Source organism: Apium graveolens, chromosome 4 (assembly GCF_009905375.1).
Source record: "Apium graveolens cultivar Ventura chromosome 4, ASM990537v1, whole genome shotgun sequence".
In the NCBI taxonomy this organism is placed as follows: Eukaryota; Viridiplantae; Streptophyta; class Magnoliopsida; order Apiales; family Apiaceae; genus Apium; species Apium graveolens.
The window spans coordinates 37,233,866-37,256,526 of record NC_133650.1 but is presented as its reverse complement, the minus strand read 5'-3'; the positions used below and the strand labels follow the sequence as shown (position 1 = coordinate 37,256,526).

At 34.8% G+C, this 22,661-nt stretch overlaps 1 protein-coding gene across 1 annotated transcript in view; it reads left to right on the top strand.

Moving 5' to 3' along the window:
* Positions 1 to 10,307, top strand: part of LOC141718495 (uncharacterized) — a 55,730-nt gene extending 45,423 nt beyond the window's left edge. The window contains exons 8-14 of the mRNA XM_074520878.1: positions 8,194 to 8,278; positions 8,383 to 8,513; positions 9,150 to 9,233; positions 9,523 to 9,625; positions 9,780 to 9,918; positions 10,103 to 10,124; positions 10,205 to 10,307. Of these exons, the coding sequence (XP_074376979.1) occupies positions 8,194 to 8,278; positions 8,383 to 8,513; positions 9,150 to 9,233; positions 9,523 to 9,625; positions 9,780 to 9,918; positions 10,103 to 10,124; positions 10,205 to 10,307 (667 nt within the window). The remainder of the gene's footprint in view (positions 1 to 8,193; positions 8,279 to 8,382; positions 8,514 to 9,149; positions 9,234 to 9,522; positions 9,626 to 9,779; positions 9,919 to 10,102; positions 10,125 to 10,204) is intronic.
* Positions 10,308 to 22,661: the final 12,354 nt, after the last annotated feature.

Genomic DNA, 22,661 nt, shown 5'->3' with positions numbered 1-22,661 from the left:
CATCCTCTTTCTACGCTTCAATTCTATTTACGGATCACTGTCTTTCTTTTTCTATGCCTCGCTTACTCTGCTAGACATCACTAGTATCTATCAATACTCTATTTCATATCATTCTAATCATCACATAGACGTCATAAGCTTTTATCTACCCTTCGTTTTACCCAAATCTGATTTACGGATTGAAAGTTATAGCAAAAACTGTTAAACAATAACCAAATAGGCATACAACACATCAATCAGATACCACGTAGCACATAGCACACAAGATATTCGATCAAAATAATTTTTCAAAGAAGATTCAGTGTTAAAATGAATTTGCAGGTATTTTTGAACATTTTTCGGAATTAAAACGTATCTCCGAATCATTTTATAATTAAATAATAGAGTCCAAACACCCGAATCTGACTTTAAAATAATTTTATAATAATTATCGATCCTTGAAAATAATTTAAAATAATATTTTAAAACTCGAAACTATTTTTTGAAATTTTTAAATCCAAATAAATAATTAAACCTAATTAAATAATTAATTAAAATTAATTAATAAAAATTAAATTAATTAATCAATTAATATTTAAATTAATTGACTAAGTAAATAATTAATCATCAACCAAAATTAATTAATTAAATAATTAAGATTTATTTTTATTTTTAAAAATAATTTTCAGAAATTAAATAAGGAATTTTTGAAATTTTAAAATAATAAAAATCAATTTCTGGAAATTAAATAAACAGAAATTTTAATTTTGAAAATTCTAAAAACAACAATCCTGTTTTTGTAAGTTTTGAAAACTAAAGTACAAGGTTTAAAAACTTTTGCAAAGCAGAGGGACCAAATCGCAATTTTGCCGTCTTCTCTGGCGAATCACCGACGGCGACACCGCTGGCCGCCTAAACCTTCCTAGAACTTCACCAAAAACTGCAGATTAGAAGTGTTTGAAGCCAGGATTCTTGTCGTCGTCTCCAAATTTACAAACAACGTTCCAGTTGGCCGGAAAACCGGCAGGAACGTCCCCGTTTCCGGAGAGCTTCGCAACTCCGGCGAGCTCGATCCTGTTATCCTCTGTTTAAGCCACTAGCACCAATCATTTTGTTTTTTAACGATCCACAACTTGGTATAAACAATTTTAACTAATAACCCTTGAATAAAAAATGCCTAAATTCCAATTAAGAACATTCATAGCTATAAACCCTAATTTACCAATCCGAGAATCAAACAACAATTTGAACATGTTATTAAACTCCAAATTAGTCATATAATATACCAAAATGACCGGGAATAAAAGATCTACATGATTATGCCATCAAATCACATAAACAACATCAAGAATAAAAATTAATATTTTAATCCATAAATAATTCTAATTGAAACAAATAAATAAGAAAAATACCTTGATTTTTGCACAAATATAGATAGTTGATTCAGAAAGAATTTTTCGAGAGCTTCATTTTGATATATTGCACGCACAAACTGGAGTTCGATAATGCCTTCGTTTGTGCGATTAATTTTCAAGAACGCGGTGAATTTTAAGGTTTTTCTATGGAAACTATATAGTTTTACTGTTTGCAAATGATTATCTATACAAAATACAATACGGTATTGGCTATTTATATTTATGGAATATTATTACATTTTGGATCGTGTTGGATATGTTGCTTAGCCGCTAAGTAACTATAAAAATTATCCGATCGGATAACGTTTAGGATAAATATTATCCTGTTTTGGATAAGCATTATCCTGATTTGGATAAATATTATACTATTTTGGATAAGCATAAACGGTTTTGGATAATTATCAAAATCGGGCTTTTATAAAATGCTTTGTACGAAGATAATGTTATCCAAAAGGGTTATCGTATCGAAAATTTTGCGTGGGGCCGCGCACGGGTCAAACCATAATCCGGATCGAAAAGATCAAAATACGAAAAATATCCGGAATTATCAGGTTAGGTTAGGAAGGAGTTTTCAGAAGAGTTTTGGGTTATAAAAACTCAAAAACGGTTGAAGTTGGACGATTCCTGGCTTTATAAAATAGTTTTGTAATTATTCAGAAAAAATTAATAAATTCTTAAATCAATATAAAATCATATAACAGTCCAAAAATTACCTGAAAAATACCTTAATTATCTATATTGTATTCTGGTCATAACAACATTAACATACTTATACTTTACCACGTATAAATATCCACATATCAACACCAATCATCAGATAATTCACCAAAAATCACATAATAATTATTTATCAATAAAAAATAATTACACGCTATATCCCGGATATTACATCCTTTCCCCTTAAAAGGATTCTGTCCTCAGAATCACACTAAGGATCAGATAATGATACATTCAAATATCTCACCTCCATTTTCTTAGGTTGAACCCTCAACCGTACAACTTTTTATAAACTTTTACTCGCAGCATCACTCATTACTTAACAGCCTCTCGCTGACATCATATTCTTTTAGTTGCTCATATAATTCAACTTAAGTCCCCATTTTATATATAATGGAGCTTAATTACTTTTCCTGAATATACACACATAAACACCCTATGAACAAGCTATACATGTGGCAGTGAAGCCAACTCACTTACACTTATCTTGCTTATTTTAATGTTTCAAAAGCCTATTAATCCTCTTTTCTTTCTAATTCTTGTAATTCGTGCTCATGAACGTTTGCAATTGTTACTGGTTATTGAAACCCATTCCCACATGTTTCTCTGTTTAATTAACCTAGTTTATAATCGCTTCCAATCACATTCGAGGATCTTTAATCGTCTTCTTAATCTTCTCGTCCATCTGCGAATGATATACTGAAACCATGGCGTATTCGATTTCTAACGTTCTCGAAATTACTCCAAAATTAAAAATTAACGAGAAAATCTTGACTGAATATGATTGACGCACAAACTTATCCCCATATCTTATTTTCCTTGAATCACAATCGAGTATATTTGCTGAGCGAAATTCTCTTACTACTTAGAAGAAAATATATTAATCTGGAGGCATCACCCGCATATTCTAACCCATATTATCATTTATTTTGGTTTTAGGGAGTTCTCATACGAACTGACTACAATGCACTTTCTTGACGTCTAGTCACATATAACGTTTTATTCTTTATTTGTGCGTCAATCATACTTGCAACGATAATGATACATTCAAATATCTTCATTTGAATGTCCATCTGGTTACTATTTAAAATTTCTTCATTTGTTTCCGTTGTCCAATCAATCATTTGCCTTATCCAATATACGCAACTTTCATTTCTTATTTCTCTAGTTAATTTTCCTCACATGGTTCGCTAACTACTCCAATTCACGCCAAAATCTCATACTTGCAACGTATCATGCGTATAGACGTCCGCCTCTAATTTGATGTCCTCGCAATAATCTCGTTATCGGTATAATGGTTCTTCTCTGCGCGTAAATGTCCATCATTTATTGGCTTACAATTATCCACACTCATCACATAACTCCATCTGCTACACGGGTTCATTTCACTTCCTTTTAAAACATTCAAAGAATAGACCTTACATAAGAAGGGAATTTGTGTATATGATTCTGATTGGAAACTTTTGTATAGAATAACAGTACAAGGAAACAATCGGAAGGATCCATAAATCAACAAATCATGATTGAAGAAGAAAGAATGTATAATGATTTAGATATGAATGAGACAACCATATTTGTACTCAAGATGGCCAGTCTTTCATACTATATGGCATACAACACATGATTAGGTGGCGTCCCACCAGACTCTTCGTTATTTTGACAAAGAGTCACACCATAACACTGCTTGTCTCAATCAGAAAATAAGTCTTGAGGGAAAAATGATTTTTGAAAGGAATACAAAAATTTTCTTATCACCTCATAGAGCTGATTATGAAAGAAGTTCATACTTTATTCAAGATTCATAAGAATATATATAGTTTTATAGAAAAGAATGATATCTTTGGTCGCCATCCACATTTCATCTATTTACAGCTGCAATGCTTGTTCGATTCAATATATCCCATTCCGAGAAATACATTGACTTTAAAAAGAATTCTCTGAAATGCCTTCTTAAATCTCCAAACTCGGGTCAGAAGTTTGGGGTTCACAACACACACACTCAATATATATACTTGCTTATAAAAGTAATATATGTAACGACCCTACTTACCATAACCATGGATCGCAACAGGTTAAAGTATGAAAACAAGCCACAACCTTAACTTTTATTACATCTTACCAAATCCCAACTAGTTCTGCTTATAACTGATAATGATATCATTCTTACAATATTACATAACTCATCTACATTATAAAGCTCCTGCTAACTCAGTCCATCTTATCCTGGAATCCTAGCTTGCACACTGGGCTGGGAATCCTCGTTACCAACAATTTCCTTTTCAACTGTAAAATAACATAAAGGTTTGCAAGAGTGAGCTAACTAGCTCAGCAAGTCATAATAGCAATAACTGAGGTTTAACAATGATCAGTTGAAATGATTCAGAAGAATCAAGTTTCTGGATAAGCAATGAATATAATTGGATATTTTCTTTTTATTTTTAAAAACCAAGGTTAGGCTACTGATCAGTCACGCACTAACCCCGAGCAAGGCTCCCAGCTTTGCTCTATATACTGGATCCAAGGCACGCATTGGCCTAATATGACCACCAATCTGGTCCACATTTATAAAACCATCCAATTCTAAATCAATTCAATATGATAACCATTGCAATTCAATAATAAAAGAATAATGATTAACATTGATAAAGCATTTATCTCAGAGCATAAAACATTTCACAGGTATCACCAGGGTGTATTATGGTGTAAATATGAAGAACAACTTCAAGCCTGATGAAGAATCAAGTATCTGAAGAACAATGGTTCAATGATAATACAGGGTATTGATCTTTCATGTGATAGGGTATTCCAAGGTGTATAAGTTTCTGTATGCTTAAGAAATTCTTTTGAGATACTTGGTTAATGGTGTGTATGTATTTGTGGAGTAGTATTGTATTTGTATGGTTTAATATTTGGGAAATCAGCTGTTGGTGGTTTAGTTGACAAGAAATAAAGCTTACGACTCAAGTTCAATGATACGATCAGGGTTCAAGGTTGAATAGTTTAAAGCACTTGCAATATAAAACAAGATTTATTTTGAATACTAGCAACATGTTATGAGAAAGTTCGGAAATATTTGCAATATATCTCGAAGAAAGGTGCAGAAGTACTTGCCTTATCATAGATAATTTCTAACTTTAATTGTACTCATCTAACAGTTCTACTCATCAATCACTTTCCTTCTTTTTCTATGCCTTGCTTCTATTCGTCAATCAATTACCTTCTCTTTCTACGCTTCAATTCTATTTACGGATCACTGACTTTCTTTTTCTATGCCTCGCTTATTCTTCTAGGCATCACAAGTATCTATCAATACTCAATTTCATATCATTCTAATCGTCACATAGACGTCATAAGCTTTTATCTACCCTTCATTTTACCCAAATCCGATTTACGGATTTAAGAAGCTTGATTCAACAATTGAAGAACCTTTGCAACTGTTGCACATGGATTTGTTTGGACCAGTCAATGTATTGTCCATCTTAAGGAAAAGATATTTCCTAGTAATTGTAGATGATTTCTCAAAGTTCTCTTGGATATATTTTCTAAAGTCCAAAGATGAAGCTAGTGAAATCATCATCAATCATATAAGGCAAGTCAACAATCATCCTGACTTCAAAGTAAGAAGAATCAGGAGTGACAATGGAACTGAGTTCAAGAATTCTGTGATGAGATCATTTTGTGAAGATAATGGGATTATGCATTAGTTTTCTACAGCTAGAACTCCACAACAAAATGGATTGGTAGAAAGGAAAAATAGATCTCTCATTGAAGCTGCAAGAACAATGCTAGAAGAATCAAAGTTACCAACATATTTTTGGGCTGAAGCTGTAAATACTGCATGCCACACTAAGAATATTTCTTTGGTTAATCAAGCAAAATGCATGACACCCTACCAATTGTTCAAGAATAGGAAACCAACTCTAAATTTATTACATGTCTTTGGCTGCAAATGCTATATCTTAAGGAATCAAACTGATCAATATGGAAAGTTTGATGCCAAAGCAGATGAAGCAATTTTTGTTGGATATGCTGTGGGAAAAGTATATAGAATCTACAATCTAAGAACCAACATTGATATGGAATCTGTACATGTTGTGTTTGATGATAAAAAGATTGAAGGACTGCAAGATGGAGATTTCCATGAAAGCCTTAAATTCGATAATGTTGAGATGGTTAGTGATGACAGTGATGATGAAAGTGATCAAGAAATAGTGACTAAGGAAAATACAGAAAAATCTACACCTAATGAAGCATATAACTCAACATCTATCGAGTTACATAATGCTTCATCCGTTGGTAGACAATCAGCTTCATCCATTAAGATACAAAGTGCATTATCCGTCGGAACAATAAGAGAAGCTGAGAGTCAAAACAGATCACTTACTGAAAGAACCCAATCTTTAAGTCAAAGATCCACAAACTCAAGCTAGGTCTTAGGAAAGAGTGGAGTTATTTGTGTGATGTAGTTACCAAAGTGTTTTCTGGTAAGATAAGTAACTTTGGTTCCGTCAACACTGCCATGCTTAACATGCTTTATATGTTAGTTACTGATAAATACCATAACTTCAGTGACATGATCATGTTTGAGTTAGGTTACAAGTTAGGGGAAATTAAAAAGAGAACTAAAAATATCTATTATGCTAGATTCTTTATGATTCTTGCTAACCATTTTGTTGAGGATATTGTTATTGAGAACCCAACCAACAAACTGGATTGTTGGGTTCAAGAAAGTAGAGTGCTTGCAGATCTTAACATAGCAAGTCATCACAATGAGGTGCCCCTTTTCTATTTTCCAATCATGGAGGACCCTCAGGTAAGTGAGGTACGCACCACTGTCTCTACTATTCCAACCTCTCAAATTTCTTTGCCTTTGAGTGTGGCCATGACATCTGTGTCAATGACCAAACAGATGCCTACCCAAGCCACCAAAACAAAAATTTCAAAAACCAAATCAAAGAAAACCCCCTCTGGTTTCTCTCAAAAGAAACCAGTTACAAAATCTACCGAACACCAAGAGGGGAGTGTGAAGGTGAGTGAGTTAGGTGAGGGACAGGGTGAACATCAAAGAAGCCCTAAGGATAAGGTTGGACATGTGAGTGTTTTCCAGCCTAGCCACACTGCAGTTTCCCAACAAACCGCAGTGCTTAAAAAGGATTTAAGCTCACTGCTAGTTGCATCCTCCCAAAAGGATGTAGCTATTGAACAAATCTCTTAGCCAAGAGCATAGGCCAAGAGGGTAAGGGACACTAGCTCATCCCAAACATATGCTAATAAGAAGAAATCTGAACCAATTGGGAACACACAGGGTGCACACACAGTGCCTACTGCAGTCAAAGACTCAGTACATGAACCATCACAAATTCAGATTGATGTGGCTCCAATAAATGTGGAGTCACAACAAAAATCTTTAATCATAGAAGCACCACAAACACCAAACTCTCCCACAAATTCTCTGGATGTGGATATGATCAACACATCAATTCCTGATTCCCCTTCTTTAACTCTGTTGGGGAAGCCAAACTATAGTGCAAGTGAGCATCATCTTTTCACTACGCCATAAGTGGGCTACTATAATGCAAGTGTTACAATGAGCGTTACATTAACTAAGAAATTTTTGTCCTATTGTAACATCTCTCAATTGGGCTTTTCAAATTGGGGCTTTAGTTCGATTAAGTGTTCAAGCTTTTGTAAAGACATGTTCAGATGGGTTTCGTTAAGGTATTCTTTTTTTACCACTTTGTTATAACCTTTAGTTAGTGTTCTTGACATAATCCAGTGACATGGAGAAAAGTAATATGTTGACTGATTGATAGTGTGTCTTTAATTACCTTTTTGGTTGAGCTCTGCTTGTAATTGGTGCAATTTTTTGGAAATGGCTGATGATTAGTGGAAAAAATGTTTAGGCTCTGTGAGTGTTGTTGGTTACACTTCTCGCCGGTAACATAGTGTGAAAATGAAGAAGTTAGTATCTTCACGATGTGATTCTTGAATGGGATGACAGTAGGAAGAGTGTTGTGGCAAAGAAGGAGCAAGTTGGAATTGCATAAAGACATATATCACCTAATATTTATGTTGTTCCCAGTTGCCATAGTATTTTGGATGACATAGTCAATGTTCCTCAAGAAACCTTTGACTTGAAAATTTTAACTGATGTGCCTTCGTATGAGGTTAATATTGTCTCGTGTTCTATTTGCAGTATGTTTGAATTCACAAGCAGTTGATATTGTTCATTATTTTGTACATGTTAAAGTTTGATATATTTTTTCTATAGGTCTGGAAAACTCATTTATCTGAGAAGGAGAGGAACTTGCTCACTCAGTTTCTGCCAAAAGAAACCAAGGCTCAAGACGTTTTTCAAGAATTGCTCGAGGGAGATAATTTTCACTTCGAGAATCCATTAATGTGATGGCAAGTATTGTTATTCTGCCTAAATCTGACTCATATTATATATGCATTTTTTATTCAGGAGGTCCATGGAAAGTATGTTTCTTTATAGCATTATAGCATTCCAACTTTGTGCAGTAGTATTATACCATTTTGGACATTTTTTTGTTTGCTTGGTTCAAATGTGGTAAAAGAAGATAAACAAAGTCAAAATATTAAACTCAACATGATGAATAAAACTTATCCCATTTGTCTGCATGTATTTATATTATGTAGCAGTGATGGATATTAGGTGATTGATGAATACCATAAATGTGAATTTTGGATATTCTGGTTAGTAGTTGCATCTTGCTGATTTCCTTTATTCAAATATCAGCTCTGAATAAATTCTTTAGACCCTCAAGTTTCCGTATATATCCTTTTACTTTTGCAAGTTCTTGAATTCCCTTCTTTGTTTCGACTTTGATTATTTTGTATAGTATTTTTGGGTACATTCATAAAATTTTTAACATGAATTCAGCAACCGTATCAAGAAGTGTGCAAGTTGAAAGGAATCCCGAGAATCAGGAGAAATACTAAATTTCTCTTGATTTGATTTTTAATTAATTTGGTTATAACTTGGTTTTTTGTCATGCAAGGCTATTGTCTGTCCAGATATGCTATTACTAAATTTCGAGTAGAGGTTGTCTTTATTGAATTTATAAAGAAGTGGAATATTGGGGTGTATATCTCTTTGAGGTACTTGATGCATAGTTAGATGGAGTATGATTGGTTGATGCATAGTTAGACTAATGTTTGATATTATAATATGTATGTAGAAGAATGTTAGGTCTGGTTCCATGAATGGACTTTCTTTGATTCTCTTTTGTGTTGGCTGGACATGCTTGAGCACGATGAAGATGAATACCCAACAGAAAGAAAACATGATTACTGCTTAATTAACAGAGCTTAAGATGAGCTTTGCTTTATATTCTAATAATTATTAACCAACAACCTAATTAGTCTATTACAGTTTTTTCTCTCACAGTTTTGCTGGTCTCCAAAATCCTCAAGTTGAACTTGTTGGAAAAGCATGTGCATCTGTTGGACGGAATGGCCTCATGGCACTCTATGACACATTATTCAGCCAGGTACATTTAAGATATATGTATACTATTATAATTTTCAAGTTTTCAAAAAATAGAAGAATATTGATATATATTTGCATTCTGCTGACATATTATACATCATAGACTTATTAGCTTAAGAAGGAGCTTTTTTGTATTCAAACAATTTTTTTTGCAGTTGGATGTGACATCATCTCAATCCTTGGTCACTGATAATGATTTCAAGAATGCAGACTTTAGAGTACAGATTGGTCAGACAGTGAACGCTTTAGCAGCTTTGAGGAGCATTCCCATTTTTAATGAAAATGATGCAATCAGTACTAGAAAAGCTCCATACGAGGTTGATAAAGGGATTTATGTTTAAATTTGCATTAATATTATTATATTTTCCTATGTTTGTGATTTTTGTTTCGGCTCAAAACACTAATCTTACTCGGGATATAAACCATTGCTTCATTGTTAATACTAGCTACATAACTCACTAGATTTATTTGCATACAGGTTCTGCTTATTCGGCTTACAGGTATAAGTTTAAAAACCATCAATTTTCATTCTTTCCTATGCTAGTTTATGTGCCTTTTTTATTCTTATTCCTATGTGTAGATTCAGGAACAAGGTCAAGAATGGCACACCATCACGTGTTTTTAGCAGTCATGGTCTTAGGTTTACGCCGCAGTCACCAAACTTTGATAATGAATTTTACTGATCTGCTGATTCAACTATTTTGAATTGCATATATAATTTTACTGATCGATAAAATTATTGTAATTTTAGTTGGTTCTTGTAGTATTTTGGATATATATTGGAGATTTTATTTTGGTATTGGGATTATTGTATACATAGAGCATATATCTTAAAATTTTTTATTTTAACTGTTGCATTTGCCTATTCTAGTATAAAGTATATTTAGATATAGTGTGGCATTATAAAATTTAATGTTCGTTAATTACAACAAATTCTTGTTACAATATATATAATATAGTGTTACAGTAGGGAATGTGGACTCCACAACAAAAATGGCCCCCACATGGCCCCACCAGTGGGTCCCATTTATGCAATCTTGATCAAGCTATTGTATCACTCATTTTGTGTTAAATTTGGGCCTTTTAGTGTTACAGTAGTTGCCTATTATAAAAAATCTAGGGCACATACCCTTAGCATATCTTCAATAGTCTGAATTGTCCTTTCACTTTGACCGTATGTCTGCGGATGATACGCGGTACTCATATTCAGCTTTGTTCCGAGACAATTTTGAAACTTCTCCAAAATCTTGAATTAAATTGAGGATCTCTGTCTAAAACTATGGATACTGGAACCCCATGTCGTGTCACTATTTCCTTCAGATATAACCGAACCAATTTATCCATAGAAAATCTCTCGTTGATAGGAAGAAAATGCGCTGACTTTGTTAATCTGTCAATAATAACCCAAATAGCATCATGATTTGACCTGGTCCTTGGTAATCCAACTACAAAATCCATCGCAATATGTTCCCACTTCCATTCTGCTATATCCAATGGTTGTAACAGTCCACTAGGTCTTTTATGTTCCGCTTTGAATCGCTGGCAAGTGTAACACTTACTTACCCATTCCGCAATTTCTTTCTTCATACTTGGCCACCCCATTTGCTTTGCCTGGATGATAGTTGATGGTACAGTCATAGTCCTTGATCAGTTCTAGCCATCTTCTTTGCCTCATGTTTAATTCCTTCTGGGTAAAGATATACTTCAAACTCTTATGGTCCGTATCTTCAATGTAAATGTAATAACCCCAAAAAATTTTGGACTTTTTGTAAACCTTATGAATAGTGATTTTGCTGATTATGCTGAATAAGAAAACTTTTCATGCCACACAATGTAGCAGTTCTTTTATTGATATTCTGATGTCTTATTAGTACTCTATATGGTATATAAGTGTTGTAAAGATCGTCAGAATCCAAATACGAACACTTTGTTTTTTCTCGAAAATCCACCAGATACCGAAAGAATTGAGTATAAGGTAACATGATAAAAAGGATTTCAATTCAAGGATTTTTAGAGAGGGTCATAAAAGGAATATAAAATATTGAGAAAGGTTTAGGGGAACTTAAGTAATAAGATCCCAGGTATGATCCCTCAAATGATAAACGAGAACGAAAGTTAAGAGAACCGTATAACAGATAAGCGATCATTAGCCAAGGAATTAGGGGTTAATCAAAAAGGTTAGTGGATGATGATGTCATCACACCAACAAGAAGAAGACAAGTGTAAGAGGATGACATGAGAAAGATGACATAGGCATGGTGACATAAGCATGACAAATGGAGGGATTGGTTGGTTGATTGTGAGCCACACAATTTTTACCATGGTAACAATTTAATTAACAACAAAAGGAATTAACCAAGCTAAACACCACACAAATCATTTAATCAAACTAGAAATATTTTTACTTCACTTTTTCTTCCCTTGCTCTCGGCCAAAACTAGAGCAGCAACTTAAAACTACCATATCTCCTTCGATACTCACTCAATGTTGTGTTCTATATCTCGTTGGAAAGGTATTGAGATGGCCTACAACTCTTGTTCACAAGTCTCGTCCAAATAAGCATGGTAAGACCCTCATTGGTACAGTTCTTTAAATCGGACTTTTAGAAACTTCAAAACCTAACTTTGTGTTCTTGATTTCTTTGGAAAGATCAAGCTTGTAGGAGGTAAGATTAAGGCTCCCTAAGGCTTCCTAGAAACTCTACCAAGGAAGGTATCAACTTCAAACCCTAGCTTTGATTTTATGATATCATTAAGTTTTATTGAAGCATTGTTAGTATTAAGGCTTGATCTTTGATTATAAGTAGTTTTGGTGGATTTGTATTGGTTTTGAATATTGGGTCTTTGATTGGTTGGATAAATTGGTAAAACTTGGAGTTGGGACTGAGTTTGTAGTATGATGGTTGAATATTGTTGTATTGGTGGTTCTGAGTGAATTGATGATAATTTAGAGTGTTAATTAAATTGGAAATCGCGTAAACATAAATGTCATAATGCCCAATTTTCCTTAACTGTTCTGTTCTTAACTTTAGGACCCGTGAACTCACTGAAAGATTCCAAACTTTTCCATGTTTATATAGTTCATGTTACGAGCTTCGTTTTGATATGTGGTTCGCTTGAATCCGATGTACGGTTTAGGAGAAATGACTGTTTTAAGTAACGGCGTTTCGCGAACGAACCATTACCCCTCGCCTTACTTTGAAACCTTGGTTAAGGCCTTTAAATGACTAATTGGAGTATGAAACAATTATTTAAAGTGGACTAGGCAGTTGGTAGGGTATTCACGAAAGCGTCGCCTTAAAATTCGTAACGGTTAATTTATTAAAAATGGTGGAGCCGAGGGTACTCGAACGACTTATGTGATTTGTTAAGCGTAGAAATGACCATAAGCAAACGTTAGGGTTTAATTGGTTAAAGTCTAGTTTCTTAAGCGACAGTGGTTTAATTCTGGCTCATGTTGTTGTTCACCGGACCCACTCTAAGCTTAAGTCTACCCCAGAGCACTCAGGCAAGTTTTTTACCCGTTATACTGTTGTTGTGATGTAAATATATGTATATGCATTATCTTATGATAAGTGCATGATTGTTATTAGCAAATTTTGCGATATATTGGAGCATGCTGATATGCTATATATGCATGTCTGTTTCGTAATCTTGATATCTAATTGTTGATTTAAATGCTTATAAGTTGCATAATACATATGCTAGAGATAAGCAGTAGTTGCGTATACCCTTAATATAGGGGACCCAAAGGTGAACATTTTTCTAAACCGGGAGTCGATGTTCCCGAGTATAATATATATATATATTTATATATATATGGATATAGTTTTCAAAACTATTAATTGAATAAGGTTTATTCGATAACTTTATTTTATTCAATGAATATTATTAGTTGAATATTCATTCGAGGACTTATGACTCCGTTTATTTTATTTATTGAATATTATTTTGAATATTCATTCGAGGACTTATGACTCCGCTTATTTATTAAATAATATTCTTTATTTTATTAAAGAATAGTGTTTCGATAATCAAACTTATTTTCGATTATTCAAATAAAGATCTTACTTTCGTATAAGTATATCTTTGGTTATTCGTTATTCATTTCAAGTATGAGTTTTTTAAAACTTCTACTTCAATTATTTTTATAAAGATTATCCTTTATGGGAATATCATTTAATAATAATATTCAGATATTTTCTAATATATCGGGACTGATTTATTTCATTAAATCAGTATTACTCCAAACATTCTTAAAAATGTTTTCGAGTCTTCAAAATGATTTTTAAAAGTTAGAGCGGATCCCAAAACTCATTTTGATATTTAAGATCTTCCTTTCGAAGGGGATTTAAATACTCGCTCAAAACCTGAGGGATCCGGCTCAGTGGTGTATTTTACATTCGCAACGAGGTTGCTGTTTTGAGAAAAAATCTTGATTACTTGCCCATCGTTCGGGAAGTAAGTTCATCTATTTGAGTCGGCATAAGCAACATGGGCTCAGTGGGCGTCCATGAAAGTGTAAGTGGCTTAGTGGGAGTCCATCAAATGCGTAAGTGGCTCAGTGGCAGTCCATCATAAGGTCCTATTGCGGCCAGAGTGATGACCAGTGGGGAATTCGTCCATCTACTAGTAGAAAAGGTTACTTATTGGTATCTTTGCCTGATCAGCAAGATATCAGGTTTATGCCAAGGTTTTCTCCTTTCCAAAATTCATTGGATATTGCAACTCTGTTTATAATTTTCATAACAGAGGTTTTCAAGGAGTGTATGAAATGTATATATATATATAGGTGTATATATATATCGGGACTTAATGAAGTATCTCGTAACTTCATTTCTTTCAAATGATATTTCAAAGATTGAATCTATTCAAGTCTTATCTTGTAGTCTCATCAGTGTGATGAACTTTTGAAACTAATTATAACTTGAATGGTGGTAGTTCAAGTAGTATTCCGAAAAGATATAAGTATATTGGAGTATCTTGTAACTTCATCTTTTAAACTTATATCTAGTAAATGATTATCTTATGCATGTCAAAGATTTTCTGAAAAACGTTGAGACAAGGTTAGATATATGAGATCACCTTGCAACGATATTTTTATACAGTTATAAACTGGAACTCTGTGTATATTATACATGTCAGAGGATTTCAAAGATTGTGAAAAGTATATATGTATGTATATACTGAATATTTTGTGACTTGGTCGCGTTAAGATATCAACTTGGTTCATTTCTTTTTAACCAATACTTTCTTGAGTACTATGAGAATGCTCATATATTGTAAATTATTATACATACTATTTAGGTGGGCTTGTTGCTCACCCTTACTTTCTTCTTTCATCACACAACATCAGATAGACAAGATGAATAGGACCAAGCTCCCAATTCGCGAGCGGATAGGAAACGTTCCGCAGTTTCCTATAGGCGTTGATGTCGCTGTAGATGAAGCAGGAACTACCAATAGGCTAGGCTTTCAACTTTTGATGTACTGGACTTATGTATCTTTATGAATTGTAATAATGGCAAAGAAATGTAAATTTATTCAGAAACCCTTTTAAGGTGTAATGGCATATAATTGTGGAATAAAATGACTCATGTTATTTTTGGATATTCATCTCTAAGACTATAACTTGTGGTGTGTGTGTTTATTGTGGGGTCACAGTACGAAGTAGTTGATTGTTTATTAAAATTGGGTGTTATTAAGGGAAATGGAACTCGTGACAACCCGGATCCCCGACCCCGGATTTGGGGGTGTTACAGAAATGGTATCAGAGCTAAGAGTTATAAACCTCAGAGATGATATGACGTTAAAATAATAAGTTGACTAAGATAATAAGAACTCTTTCCAAGTTCATAGTCGGACTACCTAACGTAGTACTGACAGTTAAAACCCTTATGGGAACCCTTATAAATATCGTGATAGAAGCGTAGTTCGTTATCGTATATGGTAGCGGGACTCCGAACCCTGAGGTTGAGGAGCAACAACACGATGATGTTTTATTACTTATTGGAGATCAGATTATGGATCCGATAGAGCGTCCTAATGCTGGACCGGATGATATTCATATTGAGGATGTAGCGGTTGAGGATGTTGTCCTAGAAGGGATTGTTGCTGAGAAGAATCCCGTGGAGGATCCTGATAAGAATGAATAAAGGACCACTGAGGAATTGATGACTATGGTTAGGGCGACTACCAGAGGTAGGATTGACCAGTTACTACCGGAGGTTCGTTCAAGTTCGTAAAGATAGTAGCCTCTTTAACGCGCTTACTCGTAAGACTGAGAAGTTCGAATGGACAGAGAAATACGAGAACAACTTTCAAGAACTGAAGCAAAGATTGGTGACGGCCCCTATGATGGCGTTGCTAGATGGAAAAGAAGATTTTGTGATGTGTAGTGACGCTTCACATAAGGAATTAGGGTGCTTCTTATACAACACAACAAGGTAATCACGTATGCGTCAAGACAATTAAGGGAATATAAAATTTGATATCCCCACCCATTAGCTTGGGCTCGTGGCAATAGTTTTTCCCTAAATATTAGAGGCACTACTTGTATGGAGAGAAGTGCAAGATTTACACAAACCATAGGAGCTCTAGTACATTTTTACGTAGAAAGAGCTCAACATATGCTAGAGGAAGCGGTTAGAGCTAATCAAGAATTATGATTGGGAGATTCTTTATCATTCAGGGAAAGCCAATGTGGTGGCTGATGCCCTTAGTAAAAAGAAGAGACTCAAGATGATAATGTCTTTGGGAGAGTTTATAAGAGATTTTGAGAAAATGGAAATAGAAGTGAAGGTAACCGGAGCCGGTACCGAAAAGCTATTTGAGATTGCAATACAGCCCGAATTATTGGAAAAGAACATATTGTGCCAGAAAAAGTGATGAATGAAGGCAGAGAGCCAACAAATAGATAAGAGATTAATACCGAGAAAGATGATAAGGGAATAATGAGGTATTCCTACAGAATTTGGGTTCCAAATGTTCAAGAGCTTAAAGATGAGATCTTAGATGAAAGCTAGTTTGAGGAATAAGATTTAGAGCAAACCCTGAACGTGATAGTCAGGGAGGTCGCCAGCAAGATAGAAGGAACCCATAACATAATAAAGTGGAAAATGAGGATTTAAAACATGTAAGATGACCCGATTATGTGGAGGAGGAGGGAACATTCAGACTAAGGAAACAGAAGTCGAGTAAGGAAAGGAGACCCGAGATGGTACTCCTATACGACAATTTATGGACCTTTCTAGCCAGAACATAGACTATTATCCCCAACCACCACCTTGAGGAAACAATGCGATGAGAAATTCTTTCAGGACCTTTAAGTCGGTAAGCTCTCAGAGTTCCAAGGAACAAGCTAACCCAGTCGAGGCAAGAGCCTGGCTAGAGGAAATATAGGAATCATTTGATATTCTAAATGATTGACGAATCACAAAAGACTGTTTTTGTCACTTACCCTCCTAAGAGAGAGGCCACCCGCTGGTGAAAGGCCAAGGAAGGCACGGAGCAAGAGATTATAATAAACTGATTTAAGTTCAGTCAATTGTTTTCAGTAAACTACTTCCCAAGGTTATGGAGATAGTGTAAAAGCTTTAGAGCCAGAACAAAGGCAGACGAGTATGATGAATTACGAATCTAAGTTGTAAAAGTTGTCAAGATTCGTTCTGAGGACACGAATCCAGAATGACGGGATGTTTGAAATCAATGCTTATGTTGTGTTGGTTCATGAAATAATGACAAGAGAAAGGAAAATAAAAAGAAACTGAAGTGGAAAGGAATATAAAGGCAATAGAGTTTGAGGAAAGATAAGGGAGTTGGGTATGAGGAAACCCTAAAGACTCGTAGCAATAGAATAGAAAAGTATGTAATCGTTAGGACGAGGGTGATTTACCATGAGTTAAAATTGATGGTTGAAGGCATAATAGATACATATATTTTATTCCCTGTAAGTTGGGAGGATTCGAGGAAACCTTGAGATAGTTCGAAGGATAAATAATGAGACGCGGATAGACTGAGGAGACAAGGAAGTAAGAAATTAGGAAAATTGGATGAAGGAAGTGACCTTCAAGAATATGAAGTGTAAGACCGGTGGCTTGATACCCAGGAAGGGAGAGATATCCCAACATTGAGATGACTGTTGAGATAAACAACAAAAGTAAATAAGGAATTATCAAGAAGAATTTCACGTTGAACACGACCAATATCTTCCAGAACATCCCTGTTGTCATTACCAAATTAGGAAAGCAAAGCGAAAAAAAACCGTTGTTATCTTTTGGAGGCCATATGGATTGACCTCAGTTTGAATAAGGATGCTATTGTGAAATTATGTATAGACTATCGAAGTGAGAATGATTGAATAAGGTAATCTATCAAGTATATATGACTTGATTTATCCATGGAAGAGTGTAAGTATCTTTTAAAGGTGGAATTAAGGATAAAACCCCGATAACTTGAAATGAATCCTAAGGGATGCATAAAGGTTGGCATTTCACCCTTAATAGGGACAACATGAGTTTTGACAGTATGAATTGGAAAGGATTAAGGTAACAACAACCTTTAAGGATCAGTGGAGAAATTTTTCAGAAGTATATAGACAATGATTCTGGTATTAGTAAATGGTATCTTGATATGCCCTGTGCCTAGGGTGTACCTGATGAAGGATTTAAGGATGACCTTAGAGGTTTTACAAGGAGAAAGGTAATATTCAAAGTTCTCAAGATTAGAAATTTTGATGAAGGAAATATGACGTAATTATAATAATTCCAGGTGGGGCACGTGTTGAACCACAAGAAAGTATAGATCGATCCAATGAGGGTCGAGATGGTGAAAAGAAGAAGGACCCAAGATAAGAGACGTCCTAAGTATGATCGAGAGTCAGTCGTGGCAATGTTCACATCTAAAGACTAAGGCAATGACTTATGGAAAAATGGTGATTTTTTTTTCTCACCAGGACTTAAGAGAAGCATTTTCACATAAGCAGTGATTGAAATGAGGTAGAAAATTTAGTTGGAGGTGGTTAAAATGACATTGATTGTAAGAAAATTTTACTATCAGGAAAGGCCAAAGAGGTGGCCAACACTTTAAGTGTAAGAGGACAATTATCAGCGCTCATGCCAGAGGAATACAGTGATAATGGTTAATTCTGTGAAGGTTGTATTATGGTGTGAAAGATTGACATTCCTTCTTATGACTGTGCGGTACTCAACCGTAATAGTAGTTTGGTAAAGATTTAATTCATGTAATCTCCGTGAGCGGGCTTTCTATCTTAGAAGGTCCTATCTTGAGATAAGCCAGGAGCATGTTACGAAAGGACTAAATGAACCTTTGAGCTTCATGTCTCCCAGTAAAGAAATATGGTTAATAATGGTATTAGCCTGCTATAGTTGCTTTGATTGAAACTCTTCTGCAATTTTATCTGCTTCATATCATGTATGTACGTCAGGATCAGGAATGTTCTTCACGAATCATGAATGGTGATTATGTTACCTCCTTAGAAGGATTCGATATGATATGAATGGACTCTGTATGGTTAGCTATTAAAACTTCATGGAAAACGAATGACTACAGTAGGTCAACGGTGGGCCATAGTAATGGAGGAATGATTCTGCGAGTAATGAGCTGATTACTTACAACCGTGAGAGTTGTATTGGAATGGATGTTGAGAGTGAGTACCACTAATCGGGTCGTGGTGGTGTATAAGTTATCATTGATAGGCTAATTAAGTTGATTATCTACCTATTGAATACTTATTCCTTCTTATCAATAGAGAGTCGTATTACTATACGAGAAAGGTTGCGATGCAAGCATAGAATTCTAATATTGATGACGTCTAGAATGAAATCCCAGATTCAATTTTCGATGTCGAGGGAGTTTCAAAGGTGATTGTTTATAAGCTCGAGCAAGAGCATGGGTCCATATAATGATGGACGGAATAGTAAATATTCAGACACGTGAAATACGATGCTATAATACTTGATGTTGATATATATACGTATATGTTTTTTCTCCTATGACAAACCTCTATAGTTCAGAGGTAGATTACAAGCCAGATATTTTGTGGAAGTATATTTTATATATATACAATTCTCTTCAATTCGTTCTTTTCTCTCCTTTTCATTTCATATAAGCTGAGAAGAACAACCCTTCCAGAAGGGGAGGTATTGCCGAATGACTATCTATCTGTGTGATAGAAGCTTAGTAGGATACCATTTATTGTTTAATTGCTTGTCAAGTACTAAAGGCTGGCCACCTTCTGTACTAACTATGCAATGTAACAAGTGTTCATGATCAGAGTGATCTCTCAATAAATTCTTTTACTTCTATATGGAGGACCAAGCTTTCGAAATGGAGGCAGCTAGAGATGAAGTGGTACCAAGTATGGTGGTATTCCTTTTATAACGCGTTCGTGATACTACGGTTGACGCGATTATTAAAAGGTTATAGAACGCTAACGAGCAAAAGTGTAATTAGTATAAAATTTGGTACGAAAGATAGTAACGATTACGAACTGGAAAATAATGGGTATTGAGAAGCAAAAGCTATAGATCTAGATGAGATAATGAGAGTCTGTACAATAGACTTGAAAGAAATTTGGAATGATCACTTAACACGGATTGAGTTTTCTTACGATAATCGATCGTATGTCAGTATCGAGGTATCGCCTTATGAGATCCTTGAGGGAAGACAATGTCGATATCCCTTATGTTAGGATGAAGTTGTAGAGCGCAAGATGCTCGGACCCGCAGTAGTCCAAAGGACCAAGGATATAATAGATCTAATCAGAGGACGGCTGGTAGTAGCCCAAGATGGACATAAGAAGTATGTTGATTTGACACGAAAGGACAAAGAATAGGAAGTAGGGGACCTAGTGCTGTTATAGGTATTCCCTTGGAAATGATGGATGTGGTTCGGAAAGAAAGGAAAGCTAAGCCCACGAATTGTTGGACCCATGGATATATTAAGTCGTATTGGGAAGTTAACATATGAGCTAGCATTACCCCGAACCTTAGCAAGTTCATAACGTGTTTCATGTATCAATGTTAAGGAAGTGTAATCCGGATGCCAGACAAATAGGGGCATATGAGCGCATAGACATGCAACCAGACGTAACCTATATGGAGCAACCAGGAAGGGTTATAGATCAAAAATGGACAAGTGCTTAGAAGAAGGTTTATCATGCTAGTCAGGGTTTATGGCAGAACCACAATATGGGAAAATTGACTTGAGAGTTAGAAAGTACAATGCTAAGAAGGTATCCCTATTCATTTTCTATCTGATTCCGGGACGAAATTCTTTTAAGGTGGGGAGACTGTAATAACCCCAAAAAGTTTTGGACTTTTTGTAAACCTTATAAATAGTGATTTTGCTGATTATGCTGAATAAGAAAACTTTTCATGCCACACAATGTAGCAGTTCTTTTATTGATATTCTGAGGTCTTATTAGTACTCTATATGGTATATAAGTGTATGTAAAGATCGTCAGAATCCAAATCCGAACACTTTGATTTTTCCCGAAAATTCACCAGATACCGAAAGAATTGATTATATGGTAACATGATAAAAAGGATTTAAATTCAAGAATTTTTAGAGAGGATCATAAAAGGAATATAAAATATTGAGAAAGGTTTAGGAGAATCTAAGTAATAAGATCCTAGGTATGATCCCTCAAATGATAAACGAGAACGAAAGTTAAGCTAACCGTATAACAGATGTAATAACCCCAAATTTTGGAATTTTTGAAACCCTTATGAATAGTGCTTTTGCTGATTATGCAGAATAAGAAGAACTTTTCATGCCACACTATGTAGGGGTTCTTTTATTGTTATTCTGAGATCTTATTAGTACTCTATATGATATATAAGTGTATGTAAAGATCGTCAGAATCCAAATCCGAACACTTTGATTTTTCCCGAAAATCCACCAAATACCGAAAGAATTGAGTATAAGGTAACATGATTAAAAGGATTTAAATTCAAGGATTATAAGAGAGGAACATAAAAGGAATATAAAATATTGAGAAAGGTTTAAGGGAACCCAAGTAATAAGATCTCAGATATGATCCCTCAAACGACGAACGAAAACAAAAGATAACCGAACCGTATAACAGATCAGCGGTCATTAGCCAAGTAATTAAGGGATTAATCAAAAAGGTAGTGGATGATGATGTCATCACATGACACAAGCTTGCTTGCATAAGCATGACAAAGGAGTTTTGTTTGTTGGGTGATTTTGGGCCATACAAAATTAACCATGATAAAAAGGTCAAAACAAATTTCAAGACAAAAAGAAGAATCAACCAAGCAAATAACATAAATCAAAAAGAGAAGAGTTGACTTGGCAAGAAGAAGCTCTCGGCCAAAATAAACACAGAAACTTCAAACTGCCATATCTCCTTCAATACTCACTCAAATGTTGTGTTCTATAGCTCGTTGGAAAGGTATTGAGATGGCTTACAACTCTTGTTCACAATTCTCGTCAAAATAAGCATGGTAAGACCCTCGTTTTTACAGTTCTTTCAATCGGACTTTTAGAAACTTTAAAGCCTAACTTTGTGTTCTTGATTTCTTTGGAAAGATCAAGCTTGTAGGAGGCTCCATAAGGCTTCCTAGAAACTTAACACCTCCAAGAAAGGTATAAATCTTCACACCCTTTAGTAATAAGTTTGAATGTTGAAGTTTGGAGATGGTTTGGATGGATGAGTAGTAATTTGAATGATAAGCATGATTCGAGCATAATTTTTAAGTAGTTTAGTTGAATTTGGAGATGTTATAATATATGATTGGATTGAGATACTTGAGCTTATTATGACTGAAATCAGTAGCATTGATGTGTATCTTGAGTTGTTGTTGATTGGTAGTTGGATTGATATGATTTGGAATGGTAAAAATTTGGGAAATCGCGTAAACATTAGACTGTTTTTGTTCTTAACATCAGAACCCTTGAACTCACTTTTAGGTTTTAACCATTGCCATTTTTAGATAGTTCATGTTACGAGCTTTGTTTTGATATGTGGTACGCTTGAATCCGATGTACGGT